General features: G+C 34.3%; 1 protein-coding gene across 1 annotated transcript in view; it reads right to left on the minus strand.

Moving 5' to 3' along the window:
* The window catches only part of LOC117334284, a 43,831-nt gene extending 31,188 nt beyond the window's left edge, over nucleotides 1-12,643 (minus strand). The window contains 2 exon segments of the mRNA XM_033893805.1: nucleotides 5,294-5,370; nucleotides 12,042-12,643. Of these exon segments, the coding sequence (XP_033749696.1) occupies nucleotides 5,294-5,311 (18 nt within the window). The 5' untranslated portion in view covers nucleotides 5,312-5,370; nucleotides 12,042-12,643.
* Nucleotides 12,644-12,770: the final 127 nt, after the last annotated feature.

Consider the following 12,770-nt stretch of genomic DNA (forward strand, 5'->3'; position numbering starts at 1 on the left):
ACTGTATACTGTCCAGACCAACTGTCCAACCCTGGTTAATACACTGTATACTGTCCAGACCAGCTGTCCAACCCTGGTTAATACACTGTATACTGTCCACACCAGCTGTCCAACCCTGGTTAATATACTGTATACTGTCCAGACCAACTGTCCAACCCTGGTTAATACACTGTATACTGTCCAGACCAACTGTCTAACCCTGGTTAATATACTGTATACTGTCCAGACCAACTGTCCAACCCTGGTTAATACACTGTATACTGTCCAGACCATCTGTCCAACCCTGGTTAATACACTGTATACTGTCCAGACCAACTGTCCAACCCTGGTTAATACACTGTATACTGTCCAGACCAACTGTCTAACCCTGGTTAATATACTGTATTCTGTCCAGACCAGCTGTCCAACCCTGGGTAATACACTGTATACTGTCCAGACCATCTGTCTAACCCTGGTTAATATACTGTATACTGTCCAGACCATCTGTCCAACCCTGGTTAATACACTGTATACTGTCCAGACCAACTGTCCAACCCTGGTTAATACACTGTATACTGTCCAGACCAACTGTCTAACCCTGGTTAATATACTGTATACTGTCCAGACCATGCAGCTGTCCAACCCTGGATAATACACTATATACTGTCCAGACCAACTGTCCAACCCTGGTTAATACACTGTATACTGTCCAGACCAGCTGTCCAATCGTGATTATATAGTAGTAATATCTTAATCATCATTGTATTACTTTTGTCTTTAAAAATGTTACCATAAACAGGAAAAAGAGGGCAATTCGGAACTATATCAAGGTTTACAGAATAACATTATTTAAATATCAAAATTATCTTAGATGCAGTTTATAGGCAATATGAATACCAACTGTATAACAGGAAAATAGTATGTAAGAATGCACCCAACTCCTATAGTCCATCCCCTAGTGTAAAAGTTTAGTACCATAACTATCCTCAAATAAGCCCACTCCGCTAGTGTAAATGTTGAGTACCATATCTATCCTCAAATAAGCCCCCTCCTCTAGTGTAAAAGTTTAGTACCATATCTATCCTCAAATAAGCCCCCTTCCCTAGTGTAAAAGTTTAGTACCATATCTATCCTCAAATAAGCCCCTGTCCCCTAGTGTAAAAGTTTAGTACCATATCTATCCTCAAATAAGCCCCTGTCCCCTAGTGTAAAAGTTTAGTACCATAACTATCCTCAAAGAAGCCACCTCCCCTAGTGTAAAAGTTTAGTACCATATCCATCCTCAAATAAGCCCCCTCCCCTAGTGTAAAAGTTAAGTACCATATCTATCATCAAATAGACCCCTCCCTTAGTGTAAAAGTTTTAAGTACCATATCTACCCTTAAATCATCCCTTTTCACCTAGTGTAAAAGTTTAGTACCATATTTATCCTCAAATAAACCACATTCCCAGTGTAAAAGTTTACTACTGTATTCAACCTCAAATAAGCCCCCCTCCCCTAGTGTAAAAGTTCAGTACCATATCTATCTATTAGCAGATACAGTAACTGGCAGATGTTACCTGGACATTTCCTATCTATCTACAATGTGTATCTCTTGTTAGGATATTATATACAATAATCTATATATTGACACTCTGTAACATAAACAACACTGTAGTTTAATTGCTATATTCAAAGTCATCTGTATACTGAAATTTAGTCAAGCTTTTTATTTTCAAACAATGATAGACATTTTTAATAATTTAAGTTTTTGTATAGATATACAGTAGACAAAAAACGTTTGATGCAATATTAATTGGATTATAGATACAAATATTTAGATTGCAGAAAAGGATATAAACTTTTAACATTGAGAGGAATATTGATGAAAATATATATCATATAAACATCATATGACATGCTGGGACTTTCACATACATGTATAAACATGTGTCACATGACCTTTTGTAATTTGTTTTATAAACCTGTATGTCAAATATGACCTATTGTATTTTTTTCTGTACATGGCAGCTATTGCATTTTTTTCTGTACATATATATACCTGTGTCACATGACCTATTGTGATTTATGTGTAACATCATCATCTGATGATGAAATAACTTCACAATTTAGACATAGACACAATGTAAATGTAAAAGGTTTTAACATGTCAATAATTGCCAATTTTAAATTTTTTCTTTAAGGAGATATTGTACATGTTCAAAATTTCAAGCCTCAGGAAATCAATCTGTAGTCCCCTGTTTGAGAAACTTGTACCTGAAACAACATAGTTAAAGGTGAACTTTTTGGTGGAAAAATTGAATTTAAAAAGGTATCAATTATATAACTCTACAAATAGTTCATGTTTAAATTTTGGTCAAAGATTGGCAGTCAAATGTCAAATAAGAAGGGCTGAAAAGTAGGATTTTTTTTTCACAGTACATATCTAAGATGTTCACTCAAGCTGCACACTCTGATAATCGCAGCTTCTGTCTAGGGGGTTCTTATATGGATAGGAACTCTTATGCAAATGTTGATGCTTATAGACAGGTGCTCCTTATAAACAGGCCCTGAGAGACAGGTTATTGTATAAACAGACAAAAGTTGTAAGAAGACAACATAGATCAAGAAATAGGTTGAAATTTGGAATCAATTTTTTAAAAGTCGGTCAAAGGTCAAGGTCAGCAGGTCCGAAATTGTAGTAACAATGGAAAGGTCTTGTCACAAGGAAAACACATGTCAAATACCTGTCCGGTACCTAAGCTGTATCCTCATTAGTATTGACGCAACACTGTTATATATTATTATTTTCTGCATTTCGGAGAATAGTAAGAAATATTTGTCCCATATATGTGATGTATACGCTGGCAAATGCCAGTAGCATGCTAGGGATATTCGGCCAATCAGATTGATGCACATGTTGTGGGTATACTAAAGATACGTGGACGGTCATTTTAGCTTTGAACGTCGCATGGCGTAGGACAGTTTTTTTACAAATATATATGCAGTTAATGTATCTTCTTTCAATTGATGCTTGTAGGGGCCTTACTTCTTGGTTAGAAATCTCAGCATAATTTTTTTTGAAAAACCTTAAGCATTGTCAGGCTGGGTCACCAACTGTTCGCCTATTAAGGTTTTCAGGTTGGGAGGCATGCTTGGTTTTTAGTTCCCCCAAGAATGATAAAAACCATGTATATACAGGCAATGTAAAATCTCCAAAAACTGATCAAAGACATGTACATATTGATACAGGCCAGGTAAAATCCTTCAAGACTGATCAAAAACCATGTATACAGAGGCAAGGTTAAATCCTTCAAGACTGATCAAAAACTATGTATACAGAGACCAGGTTAAATCCTTCAAGACTGATCAAAAACTGTGTTTATACAGGCCAGGTAAAATTCTTCAAGACTGATCAAAAACTATGTATACAGAGGCCAGGTAAATCCTTCAAGACTGATAAAAAAACTATGTATACAGAGGCCAGGTTAAATCCTTCAAGACTGATCAAAAACTGTGTTTATACAGGCCAGGTAAAATCCCTCAAGATCAAAAACCCTGTAAGCGCATGGATGCTTCATGATCAAAGTCATTCTTCAAATCTAACACCCTGTATCTGGAGGCTTTGTCCAAGTTTTCAGCATAATGATGTAAGATGCTTGTTTAAATCACCAGCAAGTTTAAACTGGAATTATAAAATTTCAATAAATCTTCACAAGGTGATACTTACCTCTGTACCAGGTATAGTTCCGCCTTATTCCGATTGTTTTACCTCAGACTATACAACCCCTACACCTGGGCAGTGTGTGGTATTATATAGCTAGTTCCCAGCTCACAGAATGTAACCAGCCTCATTAATTATCTACGACACAATATGTTGCTCTGGAGGTAAAGAATTCTCGGCCAGGTAACACAGGTAAGACAATGTGTTGGCCTAATTAGCTTCCAATCTCATTTATTATGCAAGATTTTATGCAGACGTAGATTTGGTCCGTTATGTGGAATGTCTTTGCAGTCTCAAGGCTGTAGAATATCTATCATTGTTTGATAACCTGATCCAATCAATTTTTCACATGAATGAATTGAGAACTGTACAGTACTCTATCAGCAAAATCGTACAACTGTGAAAATGGTATTAGTGATACAATGTAAATACATGGTAATTCATTCTTCTTGAGGTCAAATGGCATATATTATGTCAAAGGTCAAATTAGGATTACAAGATCGAGTTACGTTAAGGTCAAACAATAATAAGAAATGAATGGGACTGGCCCTCAGTAGTTCCTGAACATGACACCAAGAGGTTCAATACACAATACTGATTATAAAGTCAACAGGAACTCAATTTCACCATTGTTTAAGATTTTGATATAGCCAAATTATAGTTCAAAATAAAACTATGGATCCCTGCATTAACACATAATGACAAAACTACAAAAAATGATACTGACAAAAACTTAACATCGACGAGACATCATGAGTTGAAATGTGAAACATAACTCAACCTGAGACTGAACCTGTGTATCAGTTTAATTGATGATGATATGTGTATATAAACATCTGTTTCAGATTTAGTTTTAACATGTGGTCACAAAGTGTTCTGGTTTCAGTAAAGTTCCTTGACTGTAACAAATTCCTTAGAGATTTTGATCTCCCATAGGAAAGTGATGCCATATTTCCTTATATTAATCTTCCTTAGACTATGGTCTTTAATCTCTGTTCTACTGTAACAAATTCAAGTTTAACCCTGACGTAATATGCAATGTATTATACATGAACATTTACTTTAACTAAATCTGATGAAAAATCCTGTCTGTGACACATGCAGAGATGGGGATTTCTGGGTATAATATCACTTGAAGAATTTTGATTTAGTTTTATGTGAGAAAAGATCAAACTGACAATGTTTAACGAGAACTGTTCAAATACTGGAGATTATTTGTTAAATTATCAAGTGAACAAACTTTACACGCAAAATGGTTACTGTATATCTTCTGAGAAAATCAGAGTTGTTTTTATTGATTCCTGCTTTATTGATGTGAGACATGAAGTTTGATTATCAATATTGATGGTCAGTAATAGCATGTGTTGGTGCCCTAAGTCATACTTTGACCAATAAAACAGTAATATACAGTATAGTTCTCAAGGTTATGTTGTGCTGTACATGTAACGATCTGAAAGGCTATCATATTTCTACACACCTGTAAGTATAGCTGGACTTGGAGAAGATCCATTAACGTGTATCCGGCTGATTAAATATTCCCGCTCATGGAAAAGAGTTTGGCATCAGAACATACAAATGAAATATTTTTGGGCTGAACTTTGAATACTTACATCATCAGTCTCGTCCATAAGTAAACCCTCTCAGTTAAAGCCTCAACTCCTAGTGGATCTCATTAAGGCAGACATACCTATTGGAAAACACAAGATGATAAATGTTTGTTAGCCAGATTGCATGATCTAATTAAGAAAACATTTAAAGATTCTGCCAAAACAGAGTTGGCTGGTGGTTTCATACCCTTAGCAACCTGAATTATTCAGGAGTTTTACCGAAGACTGTTAAACATAGATCCAGAAGTGATGAAAGATCATCCGTGAAACTGGCCACTGATATCACAAAATATATGATGTATCAAGGTACAGTACATACACTATGTATGTAAAATCCTACCCAGTACACTGTATCCCCCATGGTGTACCTGCACTGTTCATCCTTGAAATCCACCAATCAACTACCATATCTAACAAGAACTGTCACATTAGCTAAACCCAAATATCCCTTCCTCTATTGTTGCTACCTTTTCATTATCATACATTACATGTATATTGACCGACATTCACACTAAGAAGAAAACAATTCATGTTCGACTTCAGGATTTAAAGTGCAGTAGGTCAAGTTTGTATTGCTGAGGATGTTCTTTTTCCCAAAAGATATTGGCCATCTTTGTTAAATGTACATGTACATTATTTACAACAACTGAAAACCACAAGTCAGAAATGTGTGAAACAGAACAAGTAAAACATAAAATTGTATAATCTAACATATATCTTTAATTGAGTATGGAATTTGAATTCTAGGTATAGGGTGTTAATAGCCCAAGTTTCCTCTTGCCCTGACACCATGTCTGGTGTAGGCCAGAGCGCACTACGTACACTGACAAGTCAAAAGATTTTCTGCACATCCTAATTTTGCTATATAATCTTACCATTTTAACGTTTTTTCATTGAATTTAACTTGATTTGTTAATAGGCTGATTTTAGTGAAAGTTTGTATGCTTAAGAGTTTTTATCTACATTTCATTTGATAATATTTTCATTATTTTCTGTTGTCATTTATTTGAGAAATTATAATTTATTTTACAATATGAATTTTTGTAACACCATTAAATTGATAATTTGGTAAGTTAATGAATGATGACAGTGCCACGGGTTTCGTTTTGTTGTTACTTTTAATCTCTACCTACATAGGAGGTATTATGCATGAAAAATTTACATGAAGAATGTCTAGCTTTTCTTTTTCAATTATACATAAAGTTTCAATCAAATACAGTCATGGATGGGCAAGTGATTGAAAAAAGTTGAAAATACAAAGAAATTTTAGCAGAAATAGGTTGTGCGGAAAGACTTTTGATATGCTCTTCATCCAGGGAAACAAATCACATGTAGATATATCTGCATCAATTAACAAATATTTATAATCAAGGGAGATAACTCTGATATGGATCGAATTGGTTGCAAAAGGTAAAATAATTATATCATTAAGCATTTCAAACATTATCAAATAATAGTTTATCCACCAATCGTATTATTTCACAAATAATCTGGTTCCCACATCATTTCAGTCATTTTGGAGTGTGATGTCTTCTGAAGATTAAATTTTGAAAAACTTCATATTGTAAATATGACCAGAAGCTAGCTTATCTTGTCAAACACCTGATTGGGTGTGTAAATACAGGTGGAGTGGCGAGCTATCACACTGATTAAACCTGGGCATAGTGTTCACATTGTCCTACAGTCTTCCTGACCTAGATTGATGAAATTCTTTAATCCATTGATAGTTGATATGTTATTGCCATACTTGTTATCCAGTAAAGCTTAATAGTAAAATGTCACTTCAGGCCACCACAAGTAAGAGGACTTTCATTTTAAATCTGAGTGACTAAATAGCCAGATTTATTTTGTGTTTATTTTATTTTAGACAGGGAAGACAGAGGGAAGTACTACCAAGATGACAGGTCCTATTGGTGTTATTAATTAAGAAGTTAATCGTGATCAACTTTGGTTTCTGCAATGTCACATTAAACAGATGACAGAAAAACATCTACAAGTGTAACTGCTAGGGCCCCAGTAGTAACATAACTACCATACCTAGATTTGTGTGGCTCCAGGTGTCGTCATTGAAACAGAAGATACCAGACCTGTCTTATTCTCCATTTAGCTATATATTTATGTTTCTATTCTGCCCTTGTTTTATCAATTTTAAGTTTGAATCATGGTATGGTTATCAGGGGTGGATACAGGATTTTCAGTTTGAATTATGGTATGGTTATCAGGGGTGGATACAGGATTTTAAGTTTGAATTATGGTATGGTTATCAGGGGTGGATACAGGATTTTCAGTTAGGGGGGGTATAAAAACAAGTATATGATAGATATTTTTTAATGATTTTATCTTAAAATTTCAGTACTAAATAATAATAATATAAGGCCTTACAATTTATTTTAACGTTTAACGATTCACTGTTAACTTGTGCCCAAATCCTATTTGTCACTATAATTATGAACCAATCAAAGGCAAATAAATATGTTTAAACCAATTTATTTTAGGGGGGATGGGGGGGGGTGGGGGTGGGGGTGGGGGTCATGATTTTATCTTAAAATTTCAGTACTAAATAATAATAATATAAGGCCTTACAATTTATTTTAACGTTTAACGATTCACTGTTAACTTGTGCCCAAATCCTATTTGTCACTATAATTATGAACCAATCAATAAATAAAAAATAAATATGTTTAAACCAATTTATTTTAGGGGGGATGGGGGGGGTGGGGGTGGGGGTGGGGGTAATGATTTTATCTTAAAATTTCAGTACTAAATAATAATAATATAAGGCCTTACAATTTATTTTAACGTTTAACGATTCACTGTTAACTTGTGCCCAAATCCTATTTGTCACTATAATTATGAACCAATCAAAGGCAAATAAATATGTTTAAACCAATTTATTTTAGGGGGGATGGGGGGGTGGGGGTGGGGGTGGGGGTGGGGGTCATGTTATGTCATGTCCCCCCCCCCCCAATAATGTTGGTATTCTCTGTTATTTTTGTCTCTATGATAACATACAGCCAACTCTTTGTGGTAATGGGTGACATGGTTATCAATCTGATTCACCCAAATTTACATTGTTATCACTTATTATGAGTAATAACAGCAATGGAAGCCAGGCTCTGGTACAACTTACAATATTTACGAAATATTTCATACCAATTCAATAATTACTGTAGGAACATTATAAATTAGGCTTATACATGTAAATCAAATATTCTAATTAAATATTCAATAGAGAAGTCAATTGCAAATAAATAATTTCACTAAATATCTCACCTTCGCTAGAGGGATTATGTTAAGGAGAGTATTGTGTAGAACACCCAAAAGTGAAGTCGTACAAATCAATTATCCTCTGATAAAACCCATTATGAAATGATAAAAAAAAATCAACAATAATTCATCATTACTTACATTTTTATGTAATTTTCCTACAGATTCTGGTCCTTTATTATATACCTGTAATCCCTACTTGATGGTCTGGTTCACTAACCAGACCTGTGTGAGCCATACAAATGTACATAACTCTGTACGATAACCTTACATAACTGCTAATTCAACAAACCAACTAAGGTTCAATCGCTATACATTCCAGGGATTGCCCTAATAGGGCGCAGTTTCTGGGTAGTATACACCAAACTTTTAATTTATCAAGCTCTGACAGCTTAACAACACATTTAGTTATGATTTAAATTGACTATATTCTACCATTTAAACTTTTAAACAGAATACACATCTGTGACCATTTATTGTAAACAAGATAAGGCTACACAATCATATTTCCTATTCCCGTTTGTGTCTGTTGAAATTTGATTTTGAAAATTTTCAATTTGTTTCATAAAGCTGACGAAAATTGGTACAAGAGATGTTTTTTGATGTCCAGTCACTACATAATGGTGTCTGCTACCCTATGGCTACTGTAGATAATTGTGTCTGTTGTAACCACCCCATAAACAGCAGATTGGAGACAGATAGTGGTCAGATGTTGTGTCCAGCCTCAGGCCTAAATAAGTCAATTGTTGATGTTGACAACATAAGAAGTGATAATTCAGTTGTTATGTTGACTATGAGGACTAATTATATATACAGACCACGTTGTTTAAATATGTAGTTATTTTAAATTAAATCAAGAACCATTCCTTTAATGTCATACCATTATGAAGGGGAAAATTCATCACATGAAAATGAGAATATACACTTAGTTATTATACATGACTAGTTTTATGCATATTTCTGCATATATTAATTAGCTCAGGTGATGTCAGAACGGAAACAAAAGGACACCAAATGTCATTGTGATGTATTGTTGATAGGTGTGGGAATATGTTGTAACGTTGAAGACTCAATGATGGAGTGATCTTCGAGTAAAGATGGTTTTTGAAAATATATACATGAATTCTTGATTAAAATATTATTAATGATGTTTCAATTTCGTATGACTCAGAATTATGAAAATTGTCCTGAAATACCATTTAGCTGAGTCAATACTTTTGGATTTAATTTCCTGTACGTATCTTAATTTACATTTTGATATGCAAACTCATGAAAGATCCTATAGACATTGTTTATTAACTAAAACAGTTCAACCTTTGACCTTTGCCATGCCCCAAAGTGATATGCATTGTGTTGCACAATTAAGGGCAATGAAGGAGAACCAATGTACACTTATTTGCAAAATGTATGAATCTGCATGAAATTGACAGCAGACATAAAGCTGGATGTCAGACTACAGCAGTACAAGAACCTATCATATCTATATTCCTTTATGATTTACCTTGGTGCATAAAAACAAGAACATTCTACCACCTATCATCAAAGACACAATAAAAACCTATAGTCGACTCAGATTTTTGATATCTTAGTCCTACTGTACACATACATGGAGCTAAACGTTTGAATTGAAAGTTAAAACTCCTGTAAAGACAACTCCTTGACATATTTTTATAAGAAATCAAACCACAATCTGTCTTTTGTACAAATAACTTATTCATGTTGTAAACTCTCTTAAAATTAAGATTGTGAATACTGTACTTGTCCAATGAACCATACAGATGTTGAGTGAAATGATTTTTTTTTTACAATACCTGGTCGTTTATAGACAATCCGTACCACATTCCTTGTAACTAGCATAGTAGAACAAGCATTTTTACGATTGTTATCTCTTACACAGAGGGAGACCTCTTTGAACAATCAAACAATACTGATATATATGTATCACATTATAACGGCCACTTTGAAGGGGTAACAATAATCCAACCTTTTAAACAATACCACAATAATCATTCAGATTTTTTGCAATGGTATAGCCATATCTTATACACAAGCTTAGCTTGTACACAGGCTTAGATTATACTCCAATGTTTCTATAATTTAATATATAGAAAAGTTAGATATTATATTATATAACCTCCAATTTTCTATAGTGTAAAACATTATTCTATACACCTGCTACATATACCCCTAAACTAGCTATCACAGCTAGCTGGCAGTACATGAATACCAACTATAAGAATCGGTAATATATGCACTGTCAATTATTCAACATAATACAGTGTTTAATTCAAAACTTTAATGTTGATTACTGAATGCATGGTTTCATTGCGGAAATACCAAAGATGTTTCCTTGTTCATCATAAAACACGATTTCCTGGTAGGATATATATCATACCTTAATTTAAAACCTTGGTTCTGACAATCAGATTGCAACATACTCAACTTTAATTATTTTGTAAATATTGAATAAAATATTTCCTTCATCTTCATTTGTTACATGAAAGGTTGATGATTTGTGATATAATTGTAACTACTTTAGAAACAGTCCTCATATCACCCTGACTGTTGCGAGAACATTAACTATCCTCTAAGAACAAGCATTCTCTTTATGACACAAGTAAGACATTTTTTCCTCCTGATAATCTTGTCACATTCCATCTTGTTTGATATTTTTCCTAGGTTGAATTATTATTGTCCAAAACAAAAATCTATTGATGACAGTTCTGTGTCTTTATGTAATTTTGAAACAGCTTTTAATGATTCACCCTCTCTCTGGACCACTATTCTGATATGTTCAAATCTTCAGAATGAGCTGGAGAGAATTTCTCAGTCTTCAAAAGTCAGTATATTCAGGAAGGGGCTCACTACAATTTTTATCAAATAACATCTTAAGTGTCCATTTATGCCAATGATGGTTGTGAAATTAAAGATATAGATAGTTTTAGTATCATTTCAAGATCCTTAATGTTGGCATCAGATTTGAGCATATTAAATTGTTTCATCGTCTCTGTAGCTAAATATGGATCAAACCTTAGAGATCAAACTTACTTAGGGAGAATAGCCAGTCAGTAGTTTTAGCAGGAGACACATTCAAAAGAATTTTACAAACCATAACTCATTTTCCTGCTCTCTTTGTGTGTTCTATTTTAAACAGAATTTTAAAATGTCCTGAATTCAATTTTAACCTATACTAAAGTTTGGTACAACTTACAAACTTCCATGGAATATTCATCCAGTAATTGAGAAAGAGCGCGTTTATAATAATATACAAAGAGAAAAGGAACACAGAAATAATTGTATTTTGTACCTGAAGGATGAAGGTATTTACCACTGTAGTTAAACCGGCTGTACACACAACCGCAGGTAAAACAGGTCAAACTTGTTACAGAGTGTAGGAAGTCTACATACAAATTCAATAACCACATATAACACTCATTTTTAACAAAATAAAGCCCCAGGTTTGTAGAGGATTGGTTATACTTACTTCATACTGGTCCAGGAAGCAGAATCCTACACAGGTGTCATCCCACTAACGAACACAGGTAAACATGTAGGGTTCAAAGGGCATCTGTCATATCCATGTCAGACATGTAACCCCATCATCATAATACCACGGACAACCCAACAGTTAAAGTACTAGTTGGTATAATCTCAGGTGAAAATATACATCATTGTGTGTAGTTAAATATCAGAGGTAATGATCCCATCAACAAGAATGTAGTCTATTTATAGACACTAACATTAAAATCCAGATTTCTCTTCACACCCGAATGAACAAATTGATAATACACCATGCAAAACTTCCGATGTTTGGTGTAAAATAGCTGGAATGTTAAGAGATTTGTTGACATCAGAAGGTGATATGGAATACATTAAAATGTGGACTGGATTTTACACAGAATGTGGTGTGGCAAGGATATATCTGGGTCTGTAATCAAGTCGTCATGGTAGACGAGGCCCGTTCCTGTCACATCCCATCACAAGGTAGCGTTGACATAATCTACGTATCCTCTTCTGTAAACAAAGGTGTAAAACTCACGAAACATGTCAACAATGCACTAGTACACCGCACACGACAGGTAGAACACGCCTCCACAACCGTTGGTCATCAGCTTAAAGCTATATCATTGACACAGTAATCCACCCTACAATACAGTACACCTATAACACTTCCAACAGTTGACCGAAATTCTCTTTAAATATTTCTATTATC

This window comes from Pecten maximus, chromosome 9 (genome assembly GCF_902652985.1).
Source record: "Pecten maximus chromosome 9, xPecMax1.1, whole genome shotgun sequence".
Classification (NCBI taxonomy): Eukaryota; Metazoa; Mollusca; class Bivalvia; order Pectinida; family Pectinidae; genus Pecten; species Pecten maximus.